The 25,754-nt window shown below is 40.8% G+C and overlaps 1 protein-coding gene across 6 annotated transcripts in view; it reads left to right on the top strand.

Annotated features, from left to right (window-relative positions):
- The window catches only part of gramd1bb (GRAM domain containing 1Bb), a 109,934-nt gene that overhangs the window by 15,177 nt on the left and 69,003 nt on the right, over nt 1-25,754 (top strand). For all 6 annotated transcript variants that reach the window (XM_047593807.1, XM_047593808.1, XM_047593810.1 and 3 more), the window contains exon 2: nt 18,535-19,696. In XM_047593807.1, the coding sequence (XP_047449763.1) occupies nt 19,287-19,696 (410 nt within the window). In that variant the 5' untranslated portion in view covers nt 18,535-19,286. The remainder of the gene's footprint in view (nt 1-18,534; nt 19,697-25,754) is intronic.

Raw genomic sequence — 25,754 nt, forward strand, 5'->3', positions numbered from 1 at the left:
GAGGTGCAGCATCAGCAATCCTGTTTTCTCCTCCACAAATCTCTGAAAGGAGTGTTCATCTTATTGTGACGTTTTCTTGCTATGTCCTCCGGTGTTAATAATAAATATGGAGTGGGTGGGCAGAGATGTTGGTACACTACGTTATTATAAAATCTGTTGTGGGACACCAGTGAGTCAACAACACTATTTGTTTATTTATTTTTAAAAAATAGTTTTTTGGAATTAGATATTCAATATACATCACCAATCAAAAAGTCTCTATTCTTTCAGTACTTGGGAAATACTATTCAGCAGTTCCCTAGTTCCCAGTAAACGCTAAAAGACACAACCATTTTAGGTCATTGCTTTTTGACTTCTCTTCTCTGATTGCATATAAACATAAACATTTACACTGCTGAAACTTTCCCCCGCGACTGGGACTGTGACATCGCCGTTATCAGAATCTGAATTAGGCTCTTTGTTAATTTTCCTCCCAAAAATACTACCTGCTTTTGGGGTAATTCTTTAAGATTTGAGCTTGCTGCACTGAATCTTTACCAGAGTAGTACCAGAGCAGTCAGCACTAGCATGGCTTCAATGTCCAATGGTTACTTTACAGTGCTTCTCTTCTTGATTACTGCCACCTACTGGACTGGAGTGGAGCTCGTTATAATATTCACATGAATGACATAGAAAATCAGTCACCACGTTTTCATCAGCAGACTAATTTATTGCCGCCTCCATTCTTATCTCAAGTGATTCTGTCTCGGTTCTTTCAGCACAATCATATCCATAGACTGACACAAATTTAACAAGGATTTTTGGGTTTGGCAGATAAATAGACTTTGTGTGCGAAAAAACATTAAACTTGCGAGCCCCTAACCCACGCTTGGAGGCGCCTGCCTATAATTTTCTGACTACAATATCCTATTAGTCATAATTAGTGACTCTGTAGTCTCATTATTTTGTGCGTGTATGTGCATGTGCTTGTGTTTGTATGTATAAGGGATATCTGCCTAATAATGAAGTGGAATCAATACATTTGTCACTGAAATGTGAACAAACTTTGATCATCTAAAGTGAAAACTGCTATATTTAGAAGTGAATAATCATACACCTTCTTATTGTTGCCACGGAAACCTACCAACTTGTCTGTATCCCGTGCATATTCAGTATATTTACTATCTTATATCTTGTACACAAAATGTACCTGAACAAGTCCTTTCATGCATCATCAGGGGCCAGGAAGTTGAAAATAAGCACCACAGATTCTACCCTCCATTCTTCTGTTGCTACCAAATAGGCAGCTGAAGATGAATGCCATGCTGGAGTATACTGCAATTACTTTACGAAGATTGGTGCAAACCCTGCAGATCCTGTATCTGCCACTGTTTGTCTCTGTCATTCTCCCACTCCTTTTTCACGTTAGTCTGCATCCTTCTTTTCAGTTTTCCTTCTTCCGTTCCACCCCTCCTGCACTCAGGCTCATAATTGCGATAAATTACAGTTGAGCTGGCTCCGTGGTATACATGCTGTAATTTAGTGACGTATATGTTTGGTAAGGTATGTTTATGATATTGCACTGTAGGCACTGACTGGCTTTGTCACACTAAGACGGCTCGAGCCTCCCAGGTGTCTGCGCATATCTCAGGTGATGGGCCAGTAATAGGGTGAGCGTGACAGCACTAAAATTACCACAGACGTTATGTGATGAGCCTGAAGCCAGTTCATGCTTTAAGCTTTTTGAGTCGTGGTGGCATTTTTGTGTTTTATAGTTGCTCATTGGTTGGCACCATGGACTCGGGGTTCACACAGTTGGACCTTGATCTGAGAGGCCAAGCTTCATGCAGTCAACCATATCTGTTACTTATACAGCATATTGTAAGCAAGAGTTTGTAAAAGAACATGAAAGAAAGGGAAAGAAAACCAGCTGGATGAAGTGTGAGAAATGTCAGCGAACAGTACTTAGACCGAAAGTGAAATGAAACAAACAAACAAAAAACAAAAAACAAATTGCATAATGAAGAAAAGAGCAGGCTTTTTCTCCATGACTACCACACACTTTCTTACTTCAACCACCCATCTTCCCTACCATCACAACCTTTCCTTGCATATATCCTGTGGTGATCTGCACATTTATCACTTTTTAGAAGATGAAAGATAAAGAAGAAAAGCAAGCAGAGCTAATTGAGAAAAGATAGAGATTAAGATAAAAGAAAGTGATGGGGGGGGGGGGGATCTGACCTAATATTTTTTAAATGTATTCATGTATGAATAGATTTATAAAATATTAGGTCAGAAAAAATTGAGCGCTCAATTTTTAGGGCTCTCTAAATTTTACAAAAATGTGAGTGTTTCACTGTACATCTAAAGGATATTTCTAACTTGCTAATAGTCAACTGACTGGATTTTATGTGTTCATTAGACATCTAATTGGCAGGAATGTGTCTGTGAATGGCAGAGTAGTCACTGAGTGACTCTCATGAATTACTCGCAGTGGCTGTAGATTACAACACCACCACCCACAGTGATTTCCAATACTTCCCACAGCAGTGGCTGATTTAATAGTACCCTTCCTCAGTTGCTGTCGAACGGCGGCTATTTCTGGATTTAAAGAAACATGAGAAAAATGGCAATGTTAATTTAAAACGTGCCATTTTCAATCTGATTACAGTGATCCTTCACTGTAAAAGCAAGGAATCAAGTGTCCTCACGTCAAGCCTGTTTGAAGGTTGACGACTCAGTTTTAGGGTAAAGGTTACAGTTAGGTTACGGTGAATGTTCAACGTTCATTGACTGTATCTCATTGTGGTCTTGTTGCCATCCAGCGAGAGGTAGTTTTTGATGCTGTCTTTACTTATCATAAGTTCTCACACAACTTGTGTGGTGTATTGATCAAAACCCAGGGATGCTTGGTGTCAAATGAAAAGTTGATTGGACAAGAGATTCTGATGAATGCTTTGCATGTTGCAGACAGGTAAGTTATGAACGGGCACTATGCTGGTTTCTTGAAAGCTTTGGTCAACGTGTCCTGTCTACAGTTTTTCTTACACACCCAGGCTTAAAGTACAAGCCCAGCACTAGCACTTATGCCTCTCAGCCAGAACTCATTCTCTGCAGAGTTTGAATGTTATCCCTATGATTACATGGGTTTTATCCAAATCTTGTGAAAATGAATGAATAATTATTGTGTTACTGTTGATAAAAGTATCTCTGAAGAAATAATGATGCACTTTTTTGACATTTTATTACGAGTTCTAAAGCTAAAAATGGTCCTGATTTCATTTGGTGTTGACATTTAACTAAGCTGAAGTCAAATATTTCTGTGCCAAATTTATCTCATCTTAATCCACTTGTCATTGCCTTTAAGGGTCATTACCAATTAGCCTTCACACAAGTGTGAAAATCCCTTAAGCTTTAACTCTTACCATTAAGCTTGAGTTCTTGTATCTTCATCCAAGTCTATGTTATTCATTTTCTATATTAAACACACAAGTTTCACTCTTGTTTTCCTTGAGGAGACAGATGCAAATATTCCTGGGACAGAAGATATATGTTGACTAGGGCTGTCGTGGTATACCAGTATTGGGGATAATTGTACTAAAAAATTAAAATTTCAATATCGTATTAAAAATGTGTATATGATAATATCGTATAAACCTTGGCTGCCCAATTTGGGGTTTGACTCATGACCAATTATATTTGCACCTTTCCCACTGTATAATTATTTTTTTCCCCACCGACAGCACTAGGAACCTGCGCTCGCTTGCTCGGCTTGCTCTCCTTGATTATTTATTGGTGCACTTCCACTCCTGACCAGAGAATAACATTGTGATACATTGATGGTAGGGTGGCGCTGTTGAGCTCCTTCCACTGCAGTGTATGTTGTATGTTTAACTCATTGTGATTAAGTGGGGCATGTTTTCTGCCGTTTATTGCACTAGTAAGGACAGTACTGATTTCATTTCAGGCATGTTGTGTCCCATGTTACTTTGCCTATTGCACTAGATGTCTTCGTATTTGAAGATATAGGTACAAGGCCTAGTAATGTTCCATGTCTGTTTTCAAATATTATATGTTCAATGGTTACTTTGCAGTTATAGTGCTTAGATGTTCAGTAATTGTGTATGAAGCACAATAACCAATGCCACTTAAATGCAGTGTGTATTTTACATCTGCCCCTGTTTTCTTCCGTTCTACTGTTATTTTGAGTGTAATTCATCTCCCAAAGCAGAGAAAATGACATCAACAAAGTTAAAGATGCATTTCCTGGATTTTGTCGTTATTATTTCCATTTTTGTTGACATAGCAATAATATTGTTATCGTGACATTTTTTGTCCACGATAATTGTGAAGTGAAAATCTGATATCGTAACAACCCTAATAGCAACCGAAATGATTCCCTGAAAGAAAAAGTATGCAGTTAAATAATTAAGTGACTAAAACTAATATAAATCAAGCGGAAGCTGATATTTTTGAAGATTTTTGAGAGTAGGGTGAAAAAAACACAAGGCGGTTTGAATATTAAACTAAATTCTACTTTGCAAAATGTCCCTGCAATGGAATTCCTATGCTATTTGTAGTTGTTGTTGTCCGGCTTCGGACCAGCTGTCTCAGAAGTCCTATTCCTTGTAAGAAGTTCTTTTGACAGTGAACGATGTTGATTGTTATCAGATAGTAACTGCAGATCTGTCTCTGTCTCATCTGCTGGCCTCTGTGTCCTTTTTCTCTCTTTCCCTCTGTCACTTTCCAGTCAATAGGAACATTGTTCAGTCTCTCCATAGAATCCAACCAGCAAGTGCCAGACAACAGTCTCTTGCATGCTGCACGCACAAGGCCCTAGTAAAAGCCACACTCAGAGATGAAGGCGTTGAAATGTACAAAAACATAAACACACACTGGTTAATCACACACTGGCAGACAAGCAGCCCACATTGTTTGTCTGTAACCTTTAATCCTTTGTTCCCAAAGAGGCGCAGAAGGTCAGACCTCATGATCTGTGACATAAGTCTCAGTAATCTTCCTTCTTTGTGCTATCTTTTAAAACTGAGTGAACGTTTACTTGACTGTGCTTAATAGGATCAAATCACACTGATCCGACTTGTCCGTTAGTGTGGAAACAACAAGTTCAAGTCTCACAGTACATGGGAATATTCCAGGACCACTGGCTCTTAATGCAAGCCCCCTCTGTGTTAACAATGTTGTTAATTCCTCACAGTGTAATAGCAGTAGAAAGAAGAAAAACGTGAAAGTCAGCAAGGTCTGTAGTATAATACAAAGACCATGCACTTTGAAGGTTTAGAAGATTTGAGATGAATGACTGCGACTCTGTGAATACAGATATGAAAGTCGTCTTTTTTTCAGTTTCTCTGCCTCATTCTCTTCTTTTTCTTCAAGTATTCTTTGGTAATTTTGCGTTACTTTGAGACACATAGTATTCAGTGATCAATGTTATTCACTCCTCAGAGGTCAGAGGTTTTAATGTTGTGGCTGATCAGTGTATGCTGCTTTGAATGAGGGTTCTGGTGGGAAGTGCAAACATTGGATTTCATTCATACCGAAAAAACTCGTAATGTGTGTTTACTCTTCATATCTGTCTGAAGAAATACACACACAAACACAAAATACAATGAAAACCTATACATCCATGTCTGTACATACCCGTACCAGTGTGCTTATTAAACTTCTGGACAGGTCGCCAGTCTATCGCAGGGCTAACACAGGGAGTCCCCAGTTAACCTTTGGAGGGACGAGTAGAGTACCTGAAGAAAACCGAGTACAGAAAGGCCCAACTTGGACTGGACCTATACTTGAACCCTGACATTCTCGCTGGAGGGCATCACTGCTAACCACGGAGCTAGAACATTGTTTTTATGATACTGACTGTAGCTCAGTGGCTAATTTGAGCGGTGCGGGGGTTCACTTTATGAAGAAACTTTATAGACGGAATGAAGAAACTAAATATGGAAAGTCCAGATAAGGTGTGTGACTTATAAAATTGGTTAGTTGCACCAGTGAGGATGTAGGAGTTTCCTGTTAATCGAGGGAAATCCCTGTAGAAAAAAGTATTAGTCATTAAAGGTTGTTTTTCTGCTGAGTAGATTTTAAAAAGACACATTAAGACAACATGAAGTATCTCTTGTTAAAACAAAAGAGTCATTTTTTCCTCCAGAGTTCCTCGTTACTGGCTCTTAGAATTAAATGGAATCAAAACCTTCCCAGATTTATCTTGATCTTAAGCCAATCTGTGACAGGTGCTGGCAGGCCCCTCCATCCTTGTTCCCTTATGTTCTGCTGTTGCCAGTCTCTTTGTAATTATTGGTCCGGTATATTTAAAATACTCGTGGACTTTCTTGATCCAGTTGCACTATTTGGAATAATACCAGTCGCCCCCCCACCCCCAAATGAAAGCAGATCAGACAATATTAGCCAGTCAGCTCAGACTACTTTGTTTGAAGTTCCCTTCTCTTCCATCCTATAATGCTTAGATCAAATATATTCATATTTTTTTATATAATTATTATTTTTTTTGTTAGTTAATTATTTTTTTGAATGCAGCCTTGAGCCTTTGATCATTAAACACTAACTCATAAGACTAACTGATTCCTAATTCTCTGAAGGCCACGTTTTGTACTTGACAGTTTGTTTGAGGTTGGATGGGGTTCCACGCTTCTGTACCATGTCTGTATTTTATTTCATATAATGTTTGAAACTTATAAAAAGACTTTTTTATTTATTAAATTGCACCCACATCCAGGCTTCTAAACAAAACTACACATAAAAACATCGTGCTTAAACTTGCTGTTTGTTCAAATCAGAGCTCTGCAGATATTTACAGGAACCTAAATGGATTTTAGATTTTCGGGTCACACACTTCCGTTTTAGTCCAACCTGAGATGGTGTGTGTTGACTGAATAATAGAAACGAGGGATTAAAGGTTGCTTTGCGTCTCTTTTATGAAACAGGCTGTGGAGGATCACGTGGCATTTTATATAGTGCTTAAGCTACCAGAAGGTAAACCTAGGTCTTGGAAATTAAATTCAATAAATCTTAAAATAAATACAAATGAAAAAGTCGGGCCACTAAGAGGTTAAAAGGAGGAGGTCATTGGTGGTGTCTGGCCGGACACTGATAGGTCTCTGCTCAGTGGTCTGCTCTGCTCTGCGCCTCTCATCCGTCAAGTAACGGGTCCCCGCCTCCAAGATGCACTGATTTGAGTTTGTTGTTCGACCGGGGCCAAACAAAGCGACAGTCTCCAGCGGATGGATTGAGTTTGCCTGTCAGCATGGATGACCGACCGCCCGTGAAGTTGTCCCCGGGGGTCGGCCGCGGTTGAGTCCAGCGGACTGACACAAGTTTTGGGGAAGTTGCAGCCACGGCGAACCGAAGGTAAACTGTGACACTGATGAAACGTGTCAGACGTTTAACGCTTCTTTTCTCTCGAGTTTACCGCTTTGTTTCTCCTGACAGTAACAGTTTTCAGCCATTAGCCTAAAGTAAACTATTCTACCCGAAACGACTTAAACAACTTAAAAGTCAGCATCGACTAAATGCATCGTTTCAACTTGGTTAGCGGTGGATTGGTTCCCACGCTGCAGGCAGACGTGCAGTCATCCGTAGCGAAGGCACGCTGTCACTTCCTGCATCTTTGTGAGCTTTGATAATGCACTTGCTGCTGCCTCCTGTCTGAGACAGATGCTGCCGTGTGGGAGGAACTCTTGAGCGTTCAAATAAACGGATCCGTCAGTGGAGCTTGTTCAGATATGCACAGTTTAGAAGTACCGCGTGGACCGTGAGCACCGAGGCTGTTTTAATAGCGAGGGAAAGTGCACAGCGATGGTGATGTTGAGGAGGTTGTGGGTTCGAGTCCTACTTCCTTCCGCCTTCGTTTCATCTCTTTCATCTCGTTAGCATGTAAGAGCAAAACCAACCGTCTGAAAGCTGCAACACTAGATGGACAAAAAAACTGTTTTCAAGTTCTGGCAGGTCATTTACAGATTCTAAATTAGCGCTATGATGAAATCTATTTTCAGATTTCACGGTTTTCAAGAGGCCTGCTTAATAAAAAGAGAAAATGCATGGTCTTGCTGTGGTAGTGTGGCCTTCTCTTAATTTACACCAATCAGCGACAACTAAAACTACCTGGCTAATATTGGACTCACTGCATCTTGCTCACCTCTGGTCTAGGTGGGTGCTACATGTCCACCTAACATCCACGTGAATGCCAGGTCCAGATGTTTCTCAGCGGGACATTGTATTGTTACAGGATGGTCAATGTTATTTACTTCACCTGTCAGTTGGTTTAATGTTATGCCTGATCATTGTAAGTTGTCTATTTACTCAATGATGCTTCTTCTCCCTTGATTTAAAGGACCAGTGTGTGTGATTTATTAGCAGAAACTGAATATAGTACTCATGGTTGTGTATTCATTAGTGTAGACCCATCTGTAGCCACAACTGTTTTTCTTAGGTTTTCTCTGAGGTTGCTAGATATCAATGCATTATGGGATACCTAGCTCTCCACACAAGTGACCTCCTGTTTCCTTTTTGATAAAAAACAACTCATTGGGGCATTTGGATTGTACTTGTCCAGCCTCATGAACACGAGTCCAGGCAAGAACGTTTGTGGTGTTCCTTTCCACTGAACCCACCATTTAGTGTAACCAGGTTTCTACTGTAGCCCAGTATGGACAAACCAAACAGTGTCTCTACAGAGGGCTTAAATCTTTGTGTTGTAGATTTGCCTATGTGCTAGGAAATGAAGGAGTGCTCTGTTTGTGGCAATCTGCAGCCTCACCGCCTGATGTAACTTTGAGCTTGACATTGGCTGCAGAAGTCACTTGAATGAACAGTATAATGAGATATAAAAGAAAGACAGTAAAAAGAAGGTGTAAGTAGGCTTTAATGAAATGACTGCGCAAATTTCCATCAAGCATCTTACGACAACTTCTTTACGATTTAGCCTACGATAGGTCAGCCATTTGAGTGAAGTTGATGTAATTTTTGTTCATTTTAGACTAATCTGCTACATCGCCTGTGTGCACTGATTGATTTTAAATGCATTTGGACGCCGTTAACTACTTCTTATTGTTAATTACCTGTGCTGTATAACATACATGTCGTGATTGTAAGGTAATAAAGATTTGAACAGACACAGATCCTCACTGGTTGACTTTATACTCTGTGTCCAGCTGCTTGGAGAGGACACTTCTGATGTGTTGTTCATACGCAGCACAGCATGTATTGAGGAGGCCTGAGGCTGTGGTTGATCCCCATGTGTCACAGCGGGATCTTGGTCAGTTAAATGTGTGTGTTTGTGCATGTTTACGTACGTCTGTGCAAGTGGTTTGTGATTTAGTCAAGCTAAGCTGAATGAATAGCCTCTGACATTTTTATTTCATACAATACAAACATTTGGAGCTGTAAGAGAAACTGTTTGAACACGTGATAAACAGAAACTGGCGAAATTATTTACGTAACCAAACTGAAATTGAGAAAATGCCCTCAGTTTCTCTTCCACATCTAGCACATAGTCCTTGGCTTTGTTTGTGTCGGGGCTTAGCACATAAATTAGAAATCTTGCAACAACCTATTTCTGTTACACAGAATTCTGTGTCTAACACCTACTGCAGTGTAAACTGTGTTTTGGGAAGCAGCAAAAGTAGGTGTTGAGTGTAGGCGTAATTCCATACCCAGCAAAGGATCTGCAATGTCTCCGAAAACACGCCTTGTCAATGGAGTTGCCTCGTCTGTACGCACCCAAGAAACGTTTAAATGAATGTTTTGTTAATGTGTAAGGGCCTGCGGCTCACTGAAAGCAAAACAACATGCTCCCCACTGGAAAAGTTAGTATGCTTAACTTAGGCCTCCACCGCTATGGCCAGCTCTGCATGAATGAGGCCACTTTGAATGCATCTCACAGTCTCTTGTCTCCCAGTTTCTGAGGTGTTTGTGGTTGCCAGGCCTTGGGGAAGTGTGTCCTAACCCCACAGGAAATAGTGCCTGGTGTGCAGACACTGCTGCTCCATGCAGTCGTCTTTACGTCGGTGGGGTTTTTTTTTTGGTCGTATTGTAGCCTTGATTTGGTGTTGACTTGATGTAAGAGTGCACTCCACTGTTACTGTTTAGGCGTGCTACCTATAATTACTGCCATTAATATTACATGCACTCACTTGCATTCTAACAATAGTCCTGAGCCTTCATAAAGGTCATAGGATTCAACCTCATTTTAAAATTACTGAAAGAGCTGTTGATTCAGCTGAGTTTTCTTTTTGGCACTATTGATTGGATTGTGTTGTACCGACACACGTTTCTATTATTGTGGTAACCCCATTTTCAGTGAGCTTGGCTAAATTAGCATTTAATTCAATCCAGTTTATCAGCACCACCAACTACATCATCTGAAATGATCATCCAGTTGAATGAGCGGTGGATGGCGCAGATATGTGACGTTAAAATGCATTCACTTTTACTAGTACATCTGAAGTTTTGTGTGCGTACTCCACTATGTTGTTTCTATGGGACTGTACAAGATGTCGAGGTGTGTGGGGAATTTTTCCATCTCAGTTAAGTGGTTTGGGTATTTTGAGTGCTGACACAGGTGACCTAAATTTTAATAATCGCCGTCAAGGCTATAGGGGGGTTGTTTACTGTCAGTAAACCTTACTTCAGGAGAATATGTAGGTTTCTGTGGTCTGGCCTTCCCATGTTGAGCATTCTCTGTGGTTTAGACATGGCCTGTGTGCCAGTTTAAATGTTTCCTTTCACCATAGTTGTTTTTCATTAAAGTGACTCTGCTACCTCTTTGAAAGGCCAGGCATTAAGAAAGATTTAAACTATGAGAAGTAAACACATGGATTCATATATAATGTGAAATAATCACAGCCATCTGCAGTCACCCACTACAGTTCATGTGAATGACAGCTAACTAGGAATGTATGAGAAATGTACGTGGTTGAGAATGTGGATCTAAGAGATTATTATGTCTGCTTGTACTTTAAAACCAACACTGCGTTTTCTTACATGTAAGCATATGAAACCGATATGAAATGCGTATGTTGTAATTACAAGGATGTTGGTACTTAAAGTGAAATAAAGTGGTGACAAAGTATTTTATACCAGCAAAGATCGTTTGATTTGAGCACTTTCGTGCCACATGATGAGTGCAATATATTGCAGCCAGATGGAACTCTGCCTGTATCACACACATTATCGACATAAAATACAAGAGGCAGTATAGCATGACAGGGCCAAACAGAATGTTGTTGCCTGTGCTCCACTGACTTACCCCACAATTACTGTCATTGTGTGTTCAAGTAACACACAGGTTGTGTGTGTGAGACTTGCATCCATTAATGTTACAAACAGTGAGTCGAGAGGCGTACAGGTCCTGGAGAGATGGCAGATTGCGGCCAGTCACCCTCTCAGCAGAGTGAATGATATGCTTCCCCCTTAGAAGTGGCAGCAGCGCACCAGACAGTGATGGAGGAGGTGAGGATGGACTTAGTGGTGCAGTTGTTGAAGTGCACCATCACTGTCTCCATGTGTGCTGGCTTGAATTCTAAGTTGTCTTGGTCTCATAAAATGCATTTTTATAGATGCTACTAGTGTAATTAAACTCTGCTCACCATCATGTCCTGTTAACCATGTTACGTTCCAAGCTGGATACTCACTTCCCTAAAACTTTGTACCCTTATTCTGCTTTGCACGCTCAGTTGAAACTAACTCACTGTGGTGTGTTGATTTATCTTCTTTTAGTTCTCTTGTATCGGAAAGATCCACTGAGAATTGATTGAGCATGGCACGTGTACCAGACTACCAATTAGTGGATCGGTGTGTCCCAGTTGGCGAACTACTGGATGGGGGGCGTTTCAGTGATGACACTAATGGCTGCCTGGAAACCCAGAACCTAGAATCGATTACAGATTCAAATGTTAGAATCCTTCTTCAACTGTATGACCTAGTTGTCGTCCCGTCTTGTCAGAACAGATTTTGGCCAGACCTACAGTAAAGATACAATACCCACTGCCTTACTGAACGCTGTACCTCGCCAAAGACTGTGCCTGTTGTGTAATGAGGCTATTTTTGGAGGACACGCTGTCTAAATAAGAGATGAAAGCTTGGGTTTTGATCAGTACAGTAAGTCTCTCCAGAGATGCAGCAGCGAAGTCTGGGACATATGACTGCCTGCCAGCTCTGATTAAGAAGACTGCACTGCACTATAGCTAGCTGCATGTTCAAGTATAGGCAGAAAGCCTTGTGAAACGCTACAGGGTATACCTCGCATTTTAGCTGTTTTAGATGTGACTTTTAGGTAAGCAATAAATGACTCATGACTGAAAGTAATCGCCCCGCTGAGTTTGTATTTACATTGAAGACTTTCTGTAGTTGAAGCGGAGTCAGGCTCCATTAAAGGCGAGAGAGAGAGTGGTCTCTTTTGAAGGTGGTCATTCCTAGTACAATGTGTTCCCTCTTCTTTACAGCGAGTGAATGTGCCGGACTGGAACGCTGCTGAGATTCATACTGTAGATTAGCATGGGAAAGGGGGGAGGTAAGATGGAGTGTATTGTGTTACGTGTGTTTTCTGCATGAGTGAGCAATTGCTCAGTGGTCCATAGGGAAGGTTGTTTAGTATGGGCATCATATCCCAACACATCAGTTGCATCATGTCTTTGAGTTAGACATTACCCAGAGACACGTTATAAATATTTTATGAGGAAATAATATTTTAAATGATTTGTGACTTAATATTTCAGCATGAATACAGTACAAAAAAGTGTTCTATTAAATGTAAAGTGTTGAGTCTGTAAAGGGATATGTGAAGCAGCTGTTACTTTTAGAGCCTGACTGACACTTTCAGTTTTTTTGCCATTGATCCAGGACTTTCCATCTGCCAAGATGAAGATGGACTAAATTATAAAAAATTGCACTTGCCTGTCCATTAAAAGAAAAAAAAAAAAAAGTCGGTTCAAGTCTGAATGGGCCGATGGGGCTCTGATCCGATCATTTCAGGACTGAAATAGGCCAATCCAAATCCCCATGCAATCACATCAATCAATCCAGTGTAAAGGCTGTAAAGGTCTGTTCGCTCTCATAACAAAGTACCACTCTGACAAATAGCAGAGCTCATTAGCCATTATCCACTGTGGATGTATCGCTTCAGTAATACCCCGATCATCAAATCTCATGCCTTTCTTTTTTCACTTATTACCATGGCAGATTTATGACTCTGGTAGGTGTACCTCCAGTCTACTATGCTGATCTGGTCTTTGGTCTGAACAAAACTCCACAATGCGGATGAAAAAGTGGACTAGTGAAGCGTTTCACTTTTCCTGCACAGACAAGCAGACAACTGACAACAACAGTGTTGCCACTTCAAAAATGTTAACCTGCACGCAGACAGCAGACTACATGCGGCTCGCTTTTAGCTATGTCAGCACTTGCACACTTTTCAACAACTACCCTGGCATTTATAAAACATCAAAGAAATGACGCTAACGCAACACAGTAGGTAGGTTATAGGTTTGGTTTCGGTTTAGGGCAGATATAAAAAGAACAGAAAACACTGTGTTTTAGCTATGTTTTCAATCTACCCTGGTGTTTAAAAATGACTGAATCAGCCCAGATACCGATGATCTGATTATTGGACTGAGACAACCCCAGATAACATTGCTGCAACTTTTATAGTACTCATACCAGCTACAGCTACATAAGAAGAAAGCGTTGATACTGCAGTCAGGATTATTAGCTGCACCCCCTGCAGAAAGAAGAGGAATTATAGAGTCCAGTAGCCACAGGGAGAAAAGACCCCCTATGGCATTCAGTCCTGCACAGAGCAATCCTTCTTTTGGTGTATGTGCTCTGAAGCATAGGGAGGCATGGATGGAGTAAGAAACATCTTCCTCCTCTCATCTATCTGATCAGTTATAGCTGTGATTACTAACATTACAAATTCATACTAGGCCTACTTCATTTTAGTTTCAGAGTTACATACATGATAAATAGCTAAAGCATGACTAGTACTACTTAAATTATTTAAACAGTAAGCCTAACACATGAAATGGATTTTCCAGTCGTGTATATATTACACGCACTTGTAAAGAATTCATTTGACTAATCAGAGTACTTTATGCTGCATGTATTTTCGTGAGTGTTTGTTAATCAGCATTAGCATGCCTCTGTAATCTGCCCACAGTCTTTGACATTGCGCTGACAGGGACATGGCGCTAAGAATAGAGAGGCCCGGGACAATGGAGCTGAACTTTGATGGTCAGTAATGACGCGTGAAAGGCAGGCAATCACATGGCCGTTCTGTGCAGCGTAGTCGTCACGGTGATGGAAAACTGTGATCTCTGTCTCAGCTGTAACAGCAAAGCTACTCTGTGGTAGGTCCATCTGTTGACTCCGCTGATGAAATCATGGCAAAGTGCACAAGGCATGGACACACAGTATGGCTAAACCATTAGGGTCCTTTCCTGCTGTGCACTCTAGTTTTTAACATGATTATAGTATACAGGTGTGTCAACATGCTCTTCATCCAAAGAGCAATGTTTCAGAGTTTCCCTGTCACACACAACTTCATGAAAAAGGAATCTGCATATAGAACAAAAGCAACGCATTAAAGCTGTGGCGTGAAGCTGAAGCAACACTCTCTGAGGTCACAGTCACGTCCATATGCTCGAAAATGACATCACCTGCTCTACCGGGTTGAGCTCAGCGATGTCAGAGTACGCCCTGAGGCTATTAGAACGTGTGAAACTGTAACGAGAAGCGTTGTCTTGCCATTATTAATGCATAATGTTTCCCACTCGCAGCCTCCTCACACAGGCAGTGTGTTTATGTGTCTGTTTCAATTTAGTGAAATACTTACGCCAGCCATACACCGTCTAGACAGACAGCTAGTATTTATTGGCACAAGTTCATACTTATAGATAGCATGGAACATCATCCACTCATTAGTATGGATGCTTAGACAAAATGACTATTAAAACACTGATGGTCTATTATGAACCGTCATCTGAGAGAGACACCGTGTTCTCTGATGTGACTATGGTGATGACAGACTTTAAAATGAACCCTCTAAGGATGTTCAAACAACAACTCTTGTCCGTGTGTGATTCAGATATGTCCTGAAATGGGTGAAGAAACTATGCATTTTGGATCCAATTTTAAAATATTCTTATTATAATTATAATAATAATGATATAATAATAATTTAGACATTTATTTATTCTAAATTCAGGAGGCTGCTGTCAGATCACTTTTTTAGAATAAAAAGGTGAAATGTTAAACATCTATATAGGTACATTTGAGTCTTTATACGCACTTTTTGGGTTCCACTTTAGGTCGGTAGGTAGAAACCACAGGCAGGATTGTCACTGTGGTCTGACAGTGCCCTGTTGATAATAATTAACGGTCTGGCGTGGCCACCACCCGCGTCTCGCCCTCAGATAATAAAGACAAAGTTAATAATAAGCTCATATTTGAGATGAGTGCTTCATTATTGTCAGTGATGTTTCAATTCTTAATCATGTACAAGATTTGAGGCTCAATACCGACAACGGTAACCACACACAAGTGAATCATTTTGAAACCAGTAACTTCTATAATAAGCCTGGGTTCCAGTATAGTGGTTATTAGCTAATTTCCTACTGGAGCGGTGTATCGCACAGGAGATGCGTCTGGTACAATATTCATTTTAAATTAAATAAATTTTCCGAAAATGGCAACAGACAACTCTGGCGTTGCCATGTGGTATTCCTGTTTGTGCCAATCTGGCAAAGACCAGATTGTGTTTTCCTGTCTGAGGAACACAAGTCTTCAACAGTCCACTTTGAGAGAAGCATGTTTACTGAAAGAGTAGAGCACAGATGAAATCTGTGCCTATAGTCTATAAAAGAGGTAAAAATGCAAATACTCGGTTTGGTATCGTTTGGTTATCGGCCACAGCTCATGATGAATATTCATGGAAGCAGAATAATTCTGTTTCTTTTGGCATCAGATATCCTCTCACCAGCTTAATTTCTGGACGCTCCCTGTTGGCTGTACCCTGCTTGGCTGAAGCAGCTCTGCAGCCGCTCTGACTATCCAAAGTCAATCAATCCTCTGCCTTAATAAAATGTGCCATTCTTGCTGTTGGAAACCAACTTAGTTTGCAGTACAAGTAAGCAATGGATTTTTGCACCTCTCTTGAGCCACCTAGATTGCCAGAGGTGGAGACTGGAACTCCAAGATGAACCAGCTGGTGTCACAGATTTCGAAGTTCAGCCCCAGAGACATGGAGCACATAAAAAAACTGTCTTGCTGTATCCTTAACGTGGTGCTATTTTGAGTCTAATATTTGGGATTGAATATGTACCACTGAAATGTAAAGGGATCCTTTAAAGGAATACTTGGCTGGCTATGGCACACTAGCAGCATAGGAATTTACAGCTGTATCTACAGTGGAGAAAATGGGTCCTACAAAAATGAATGAATATGCTTCTTACAGCTACTGCTCTACTAGCCCATTTAGGGGATCCTTCAAGAAATTGCTTATATTTTAAGGATAGTTCAAAAGTTTCCACTTGCAAGTTTTAAAGTGAGCATGTGGTCACAGTTACTCTGCATTCACACTTGCACCAAAACAGCAGTCAGCTTCAAACCCCGATTATGTGTGACAGATGTGACGTGTTACATTTCAAAGTAGAGCAGCTTCTTTTCAGTGCTCCAGTGACACAATACAATGTCGACAATCACCTGGAGAAAAAAAAATGCATTTGTTTTATCAGTCACTTGAGTTGCAGCTCTACAGCAGTGTGCCTTGATAATTGCTTAAAACTTCTTTCAATATTTCAGCACTGATTCTGCAGTGCCTCATGTCATGACTACAAATAGTTAACAAGAACCATGATAGTGCTCCTCGTCCAGAATATAGCTTTTTTTTTTTTTGGCATGCACGTAGTAGTTCCGTAGGATTTCCAAACAGAATTACTGATGGGGGCTGGGACATAAGGCGTGTTTGTTCTGATAATTTTAATTATACAGTCATAAACAAATCTAAATAGCACAGTTGGGTTCTTCTGAACACGGACATAAGTTATTTTTGTCTCCAGCAAGCCTAAAACCAGTTTTTGAACTTCAGTGTTTACGATGTAAGATACGAAATTCATTACTACTTAAGCTGCTTGGCTGCTGCTTTAAAAGCCTCTGCCAGAAACCTTTGAGTATGAAAGTAGTCTTGTCCTTACAGTATGCTCTATAGTGTGGTGTGGGTGTAGTTGTTATATTCTCACTTCTGCTAAGCTTCGTGGATCGTCTTTAAGATCTCTCACTTTAGAAAAGACTTTTCATGCTCTCTCTCTCTCTTCTTGTATTGTGCCATTGTATTTCTCTCATATTCAGAGCTGGATCACAGCCTAGATGTTCAGTAGAGAATACATTTATTCTGATTCTAAACCAGTTACATTTGTCTTCTTCACATTTCTGATCTTCTGAATCCATACCAATGCCTACGGGGAATTATTCTGCAACATCCTGTCTCAATCAATGGGGTAGTTTTATTTATTTATTTATTTCTATTGCTTTATATACTGTAACTGTACTGTAGCCTGATTGTTTTTAGTATGAATAGTTTTGGTGGAGCTACATTGCTGTGTAGATCTGACAATGCTCATTCTTAGTCACACACAGTATATTGAAACTACCCCCCTCTGCATTTGTTTCTCACCTCATAGATGTCCAGCTGAGAAAGCCATATGCGCAGAACAATAATTCCCGTATTGCTAATGGCGTAGGCTACGAGAAGAACACAGATGGTCGTGTTTACTATTGGCTTTGTGTCTGTATCTGTATTTTGATGCAATTTTCCACGATGGTCCCACTCGAATTTGACTGTCATGCTTTTTGATTGCATCTACCATGCCCCATTTATTTTATTTGTTTTCGCTTTGTGTGTCAGTTGACATTTGTGGTCTGAGCCCACATTCAAAAAAAAAAGAAAAAAAAGCTAGTGGTTTATCATTAAACAGGCACGCGGCACTTGGCCTCCTAAGTCAAGGTCAAACATTAGTTGAGAGTATTGCTTTTGTTTATTGATTCATAGAGGCACAGAGATTTGTTTTGTACACTTTGAGTGACCCTTAACACATTAAGCAGTTTGCCACCACTCACATATCTTCTGTGTGGGCTGGCAGTGATCCATAGACATTGTCTGTTATCTCTGATTTGTTTGTGGACATTGATGCAGAGTTTAAAGGTCCTGTATGCGCTTCACACTCCTAACTGTGTGTTAGGGAGCAAAGGCAGCAGGGGTTGAGAAAGGCTGGTGCATGGTGGTGAATAGGCACTGCATGTTTAGTGCATTGGAAGGGCTGCCTGTTTCTTGTGATTAGTTGTTGTAGTGTTTGCCCATGTGTGTTTGTGTGTGTGTCTGTTCCTGTGAGCAACTTATTTTTGATGATTATCTGCCTGAGTGGTTGTGGGTTGTGTATGTGTTGCTGCTTAACTTGGTCATCATCACCCTTCAGCCTTGCCTGTCCCTTGCAGTCCTATCACCTTCCTCTAACCTGTATGCAGCAACCACGAGGTGAGAGCGACACATCGGGTCACAGGACAGACCCCAACCTCCAGCATAGGCGCAAGCTGGACCAGCGGTATCTTCTTCTTCCAAAATGGCCACAAAGTGACACGACAATCGACGCCCCGGCCTGTACGTACAACATCAGCATTACCAGTCAAGGGCTGACAGCTGATGCCTTCACATTTAGCGTTAGCGAGCTACGGTAACTGCTCTGGCAGCTCAGGCACAAACGTAGCCAATGTGTAAAGGTGTGTGTAACTTGGCCTGCCAGTCCCTGGGGGAAACGCCAAAGGAGTAGTGTTACACTCCCTGACAGACCTTATACATGTTTCATCTGCTGCCCTCAGAACAGAAGCCCCCTTTGTTATCTAATCTAGCCCGCTTCTCCCCAGCCTGAGTGACTGTGAGGAGCAGTCTTGTGGCAGTAAACTCAGTCTGTCAGCCAGCCTCTGAACTGATACGTATCCACCAGCAGCTCAGGAGCAGCAGAAGGACTTGGCCAGGCCTGTCTGCTATCAGGACTTCTCTGCCTCATATTCTAATCCACTGGCTGTCACCCACAGAGTGCTTTAAAATTAACAAGAGGCTGCGTGAGGTCCACTGAAGATTGTCAGGAATCCAGACTGTGTCGAGAGCTGAACTCTGTACAGTGGTTCTTCAAGCTACATCGTAACCAATCTGCCACTAACCACAGATCTCTGAAAGGAAGTGGTTTAGGGGTTGTATTTTAGAGCGTTAGCTGGGAGTCATGAGCGACACTCTCAGACCTCCTTCACTCCAAGTGAGCGTGCCGAAAGACGCTCCTGCATACTCAGATGGAGGATACAACGCCGTGTCGGACGGCTCGGTGAGGTCCAGCTCCTCAACCCCGACCCTCCGCCGCAAGCGCTTCAAGATGCGGCGCATGAGGAACGTTCCCAGCGAGAGGGACATTGAAAGAGGGCGGCTGAACGGGAATCACCTCTCGGCCAGATCCCGCTCCAGCTCCAAGGAGTACCTTCAGTTGCCTTCCATTGAGATCACGCCATCCAGCGATGAAGACGCTGCGTCCTCGTGGTCCAACTGCTCCACGCCCAGCGCGTCTCCTCGCCGGAAGCGTTTTCTGTTGAGAAAGTGGCTGAAGGTCAGGGAGAAGAAGGATCAAGGCAGTGAGAGCAGGTTGGTATTGACCCTCGTCTTTCCCTGTTACCCCTCTTCTCCCCACATCTTCCCTGATACCCACATGCTGCTTCTGAGCTCCCACTTCCAGCTCTTAACTGTTGTGTGTCAGTAACTTGACAGAGTAAAGTGGTTGTCAGGGTATTTTAGACGACTGAATGTCAAGCTGTTTATCTTGAAATTCCTTTTTACTTGCAGTTTGATGTTTATTCTTGTACATAAAACATCTTAACAACCACAGCCACTGTAATATAAGTACATCCTCCTCTGCATTCTGAAAGTGTAGGTTGTATGTTAGGTGCATGTTTTCACGCATGTTTTTATGATGCTCTTTCTTGTGTGGTTATCTGACCTGGTGCATTCCGACAGAATAAGACTTCAGTTTGGTCGCTGGTCTTTTGCTTTAATTTTGATCAGGGAGTTTGATTCTTGGGGGCTTGGGGGATTCTTAGCTTAGCTTCCATTTCTAAGAACTTTGGGATATCGCTATAAAGTTTTTTGTGCCCCTGATGCTGTATCAACCGGTCCGAGTCCTGATCCGTTAACGTGTCAATCAATCCAGTGTAGGCCTGCATGCTTGACAGAAGAATAGCTCTGTAATACTTTGCGAAAACCAAATACCTGACTCCAAGCTGTTCCTTAGAGATTTTGCATTTATTTTGTATGCATAACAGTACAGCCTTCTTTTTTGTTAATTGGTACAAAGAATGTTTGCTTTCTTTATCCCCCAAAAATGTTAGAGATCGAGGGTTTAATGTTATGAATATAATTAACACTCTACTCCTACTACCAAACATAATTGTTGATTTCCTCAATTCACAGCTGTGTAGCATGACTCTAATTTTAGCCTAACGCTCCACTTCGGCTACCTGCTCAATCTCATTCAATTCGATCATTTGAAAATGCCTTGTTACCAATCACAGTGATTGGATCAGGACATCTGTGTAGGAAATGTGTTTATCATACAGTTGGGCCTTAAAAATAGTTTGCATTTGAAGACACCATCTCAAGAGCAGAGTCACCAGAGGGCAGACCTCTGTTCACAGATCACTCAAATAAACAGTCTGCTCCCTCTCGGGTTCAGGAATCCATACAGTGGATCGTGGGTCGTTTACTTAAGACTTAAAAGGTCTGTGTGACAACAGTGCTGAGGAAAGGTCAAGAGGTTGACAAAATCAATAAATTTATTCCTTTCAGGGACGATACACTGACATCTGAGATAAAGCAATTAATGGTGACTCTAGAGGAAAGGTCCTTGGGTCAGTTAACCTAAATTGGCCCCTTCAATGTCTTATCTCTTTAATTGAAAATATGTTCCTTGTTGGGAATAAAAATGTACTATGGATACTTAATACTGTTAGTTGTTAGAAGGTCACAATAGTTGTACAGGGATGTAGTATACATAAGCTAGAATTCCAGTACTTCAACTTAAGTAATCCTACATAGTTTAAGTCAAGTTCCTTCATGGTTCTCTGAGTGAACTCTGAATGAAATAGTTTTACAAAAGATAAGAACGCTAAAATAACTCAATAGTAGTAGAAGTCAGTCAAATGTTTCAGTAAAGTAAATTTACTTTTGTGCCTGTGAATGTTTGCATTTGGCCACATAAGGTGTAAACCTTTTTCTTACTGTGCTGTGTGACATGCTTTTTTTTATGCCTTTTGCAATAGTGTTGTTGTTCCCACAAACTGAGACGAGTTGAGATAAAAAACCTAGTAGTTATTTCTCATTTTTCTTTGTCTGCAGCCAGTCTTCGTCTGTAGCAGACAGCAAACAGGGAAAAATGTCCATTCTTCTTTCCATCAAGGTCTTATCTTTCTCTGAACTGAAGACATCCTGTCTACAGAGGCATGCCTCTATAACCATGACAGCCCCCCGAGTGTGAAGCAGCTCTATCCCCACCGCAAGGTGTAATGTGGACTTTTCTAATGAGCATTCCACAGCTTAATACCACACCGTGGAGCTAAGATGACATGGCTCCTCCTCAGTCTGATCCGCGTTACAAGCTGCATACAAAAAGAATCCACGGGCTTAACTGTTGGAGTGACATAAATTGTCCAGATCTTAATATTTAATTTTATTTAGTCATTGGCGAAGCACAACAAGCAAGTTGTAGAATTTAAAGGATGGTGGTGTGCTGTACACTGTGTCCTCACATACAGATATTGTTTTCTGTTAAAGCCTGCACTGCTGCACCACATCCACTGTTTCATAGACATGTTCACTTATTATTTTGAATTTCAGCACGTGTTGAATTTATTTATCTTTTTTTCCAAGCTGATATTCAACACGCTAAATATGCCAGCTTCTGTGTTCTATGCTCTGTGATCTTAGCAGACAATGTCCATATATGCTTTAGCTGGAAGTGGTCCTGGTGAAGAAGAGGAGCAGGGACAGGAGAGATGGAGAAAGAATTTCACTAGACGCAAAGTTAGATCACGCCCCTGAGTGCAGGATGAGCCCTCAACATTTTCTGACTGTAAGATGACTCTCTGACTCTGACTCTCTGATGAGTCACAAGTGTTTTGGAGGCACAAGGAAGATCTACGCAATATTAGGAATGGCGATGGGTATCGTTAAGGTTTTATCCGATACTGGTGCCAAACTGGCATTTTAGAAACGGTGCTGGTGCTGAAACAGTGCCCAAACTGGTGATTTAAGAATGGAAAACACACAAACTTTGTCCAGAAACAGTGCCTTTTTATTTTAATTCAATTTGTGATGTGCACATTGAAGAGAATATTAATTTAAATAATATAAATACAACTTTCTCAGCTTTTAAAAAAATGCAATGCGTCGTCAGATGTTTAATCAAATTCGAGGTGTTGCCTCGCACAATATCTTCTTCATGCACTTGTTGCAGGTTGACAGGTCTGCATCTTTTGAGGTGAAGTACTGTGGCGTCTGTGGCGCGTTCTTCAGTGGAGTCCGTGTAGGTGAAAAACTGACGTGATGTCACGTGTAGTGTCAGCACGGCTAAGGGGGCAGTAATTAAAAATGACTTGGCACTGAAAAGACGCACTGAAATCTGACCTCCCCTCATTCATGCTGACCAATAGGTCTACAGGTTATTCTTTCTGGAACAGTGGTGATCAGAGAAGGGGCCAAAAGTGACACTAGAACTGACACCTGGACTATTTTACTAAATAGGTCCGACGCTACTGCTCATAAGGCATTGTGAGTCCCCAGTCTACACACTATGGTTTCATAGCGTTATCTCTATGGCGTATGAATTCACTGTTATGCTAAAGTTGTGTTAAACATGCTGCTGTTATTTGACTGATGGACACTTTTAGTGTGTCTGTATGTTAGAAAGTATTTTAACAGACTGGTGTTTAGATGTAGAGGTGTTGTCATTTCTATTTTTGTAAGTTTGCTGTGTGTGCTACCGTGGAACGGTGGGCCAACCCATTAGCCTGTTGTCTGCTAACTGGCACAGTGTTGCTATGTCTTTGTGTAAGAATCTCCATTGACATATTTCAGAATTTAGTGTTCCGATGCTTGTGGTTTAAGCTTCATGGGTTAACCATGTAGTGATCTCTCTGACTGACTTCAGCATGCCCAATCAGCTGAAAAACCGCTGACAAGTAAACAACTAGTTCCAACAGGGCAGGACCGACCATGAAAACTAGGAACACAGACGCTTCTCAATAGCCTGACACTGGCAAACGGCCACAGATTTTAATGTAACATCTGAACCCGTAAAGCTGCTATCGCTGTGATAGATCAAGGTTGTACTACTGATTCAAATGTACCACATCAAGGTTTTACTGTGTGACCATTCTCTCATTGTTCACTGTTGACAACTATTATTATTATTATTATTATTATTATGCTTTATTATTACTATCCCCAGTAGCAATATCATAGAAGACTTGATTTTACAGTGTACTGTATAAATTGGATTAAGCTTGTTCACTCCAATAGTAAGGTACTGGATCCTTTTCCACTATGACTGACACCTGTGACTGACTAGCACTTTGATCCACTGAATTAGCATTTTTTGAATCCCAGAGTTGCTTTTCCTCCAAAAGAAGTTACAATGTATTTGTTAGAGTTTCTTAATTAAATAAGGTCAGTTCTTATAACCAGAATGAGAATGACTATAATGTCACTTTTAAAAGATAATTGTTGAATTGTTTGTGAACATGCACACACAGTTTGCTGTAGAATTAGTTAATGCGATGCTCTCACTAATGCTTACACAGGCTGTGGGACTTGAAACCTGCAGTAATTGCCTGGTTAATATACAGACATGGCAGAGGTTTCATAGTTAACCTGGTGCTTGTTGTCTCATGATGGGCTCTGGCGTGCAGAGTGTAACCACTCTTCTCCTCATGGAAGCATTTAAAAATATTGTAAGTATTCAAAAACATTTTGTTAAATTGCTAGTGAGAGCTTTTAAGCTTAGCATGGTGCATCATTCACACATCAAGCCCGTGTACTCAAAATGATAGCATAAGGGTTTTTTTTATTTGTTTGGCCATAAACGTTACACTGCAAATATGGGATTTCACTGCGTGTGGTCATGACCGTTTAACTGGCACACACACGGAAAACAATACAGGCACATGGAGTCCTCTGAAATCAGTGTTTACAGCTAGCTTTATTTATTTCAAGTTGATCTGAAGTGGAAACATGAAATTTGGATGAGCAGAGAAAGAGCCAGAATGTTTAATTAGGGTTGCTTTGTGGACCCGTTGCTGAGTGTGTTGATGCAGAACCAGTGAACTCGACTCAAGTGGCTCCACTGAAACAGATTTTCAGGATGTGTGACTCGGGCCAGCACAGAACTGTGAAAAATACCAATGCAGAGGGATGCTGAGGGCATGAACTCTGATCTGACTGGCATAGGGCAAATTCTGAATTGGAATTATTAGATTTCATTTAGGTGCATATGAGCATATACAGATGCATATGAACTAGGGGTGCGCGATAATTATCGGCCCGATATCAGGAAATCATGACATCATTCTGATAAGTCCGATATCATCACTTATCGGCCCAATAGCATATGATATACAGTGGGGGAAATAAGTATTTGATCCCCTGCTGAATTTGTAAGTTTGCCCACTTCCATAGAAATGATCAGACTCTGGTTTTTATGGTTGTTTACTGGTTATGGGTATAGACAGAATATCAATCGAAAATGCATAAAAAACACACAATCTAAAAGTTATAAATTATAAATCACAGCGTGCATACGTTTGCAAATATACAAGATGGCGGCAGTAGCGTGGGAGTTTTTTAAAGTTTCCGAGGAAGACAGTTCACTGGCTGAGTGCAAGAAATGTTTAAAGAAAATACCACGGGGAGGGAGAAACAGCATACAACTGGCATAGAAGTGTTTGATTCTAACTTGTGTCAGTGCGTTATTTATTTTTTAGAACTTGTGGAATGCACCTTTTCACTTTATTTACTTTTAAACCTGATGCAAAGTATTTCAGGTCTAGAGGCCTTTATTTTGTGATCTTCATTTGAAATGTCAAATAGTTTTGTTTGACCTTGATCTTTTAGAAAATGTTTTCTTGCTAATAGTTTTTCATGTGAAAAAAATCTTCATTTTAAGAGTCAAAACTGTTCATTAGTCTTTCTTATCTTCAGGTATGTTATCGGTTATTGGTATCGGCCTTTGGAAGCAGAATGTTATCGGTATCGGTTTAAAAAAAAGTTATCGTGCATCCCTAATATGAACAGAACAGAGTTGATGCACGTTTGTTACAGTCAAACGTAGCTCTTTTTTATTTTAAAAGAGAAGTGACTGGATCTGAAGTGTAATTGGAGGCTTGAAATACTTCAAATGAAATGAATTTCTTGGATGTGACTTAGGCTTCCTAGCAAAAAAATGTGATTCAATTTTCAACTCTGACTACTTTAAACCCATCAAGCTCTTGTGATCAAGGATAAAATCGTGAGATGATTTCCGTGTTTGTGATTTCAATCTCCTCGTTCCTCAAAGCGGAGGCTTAGTAGCACAGATAAGTCCTCCAGCTTATGACCGTTCTTTGTTAATTTGCCTCATTTCCCAATGTATCATCTTAAGCTCGTCATTTCAGCC

The sequence above is a fragment of the Mugil cephalus genome, chromosome 9 (genome assembly GCF_022458985.1).
Source record: "Mugil cephalus isolate CIBA_MC_2020 chromosome 9, CIBA_Mcephalus_1.1, whole genome shotgun sequence".
NCBI lineage: Eukaryota > Metazoa > Chordata > Actinopteri > Mugiliformes > Mugilidae > Mugil > Mugil cephalus.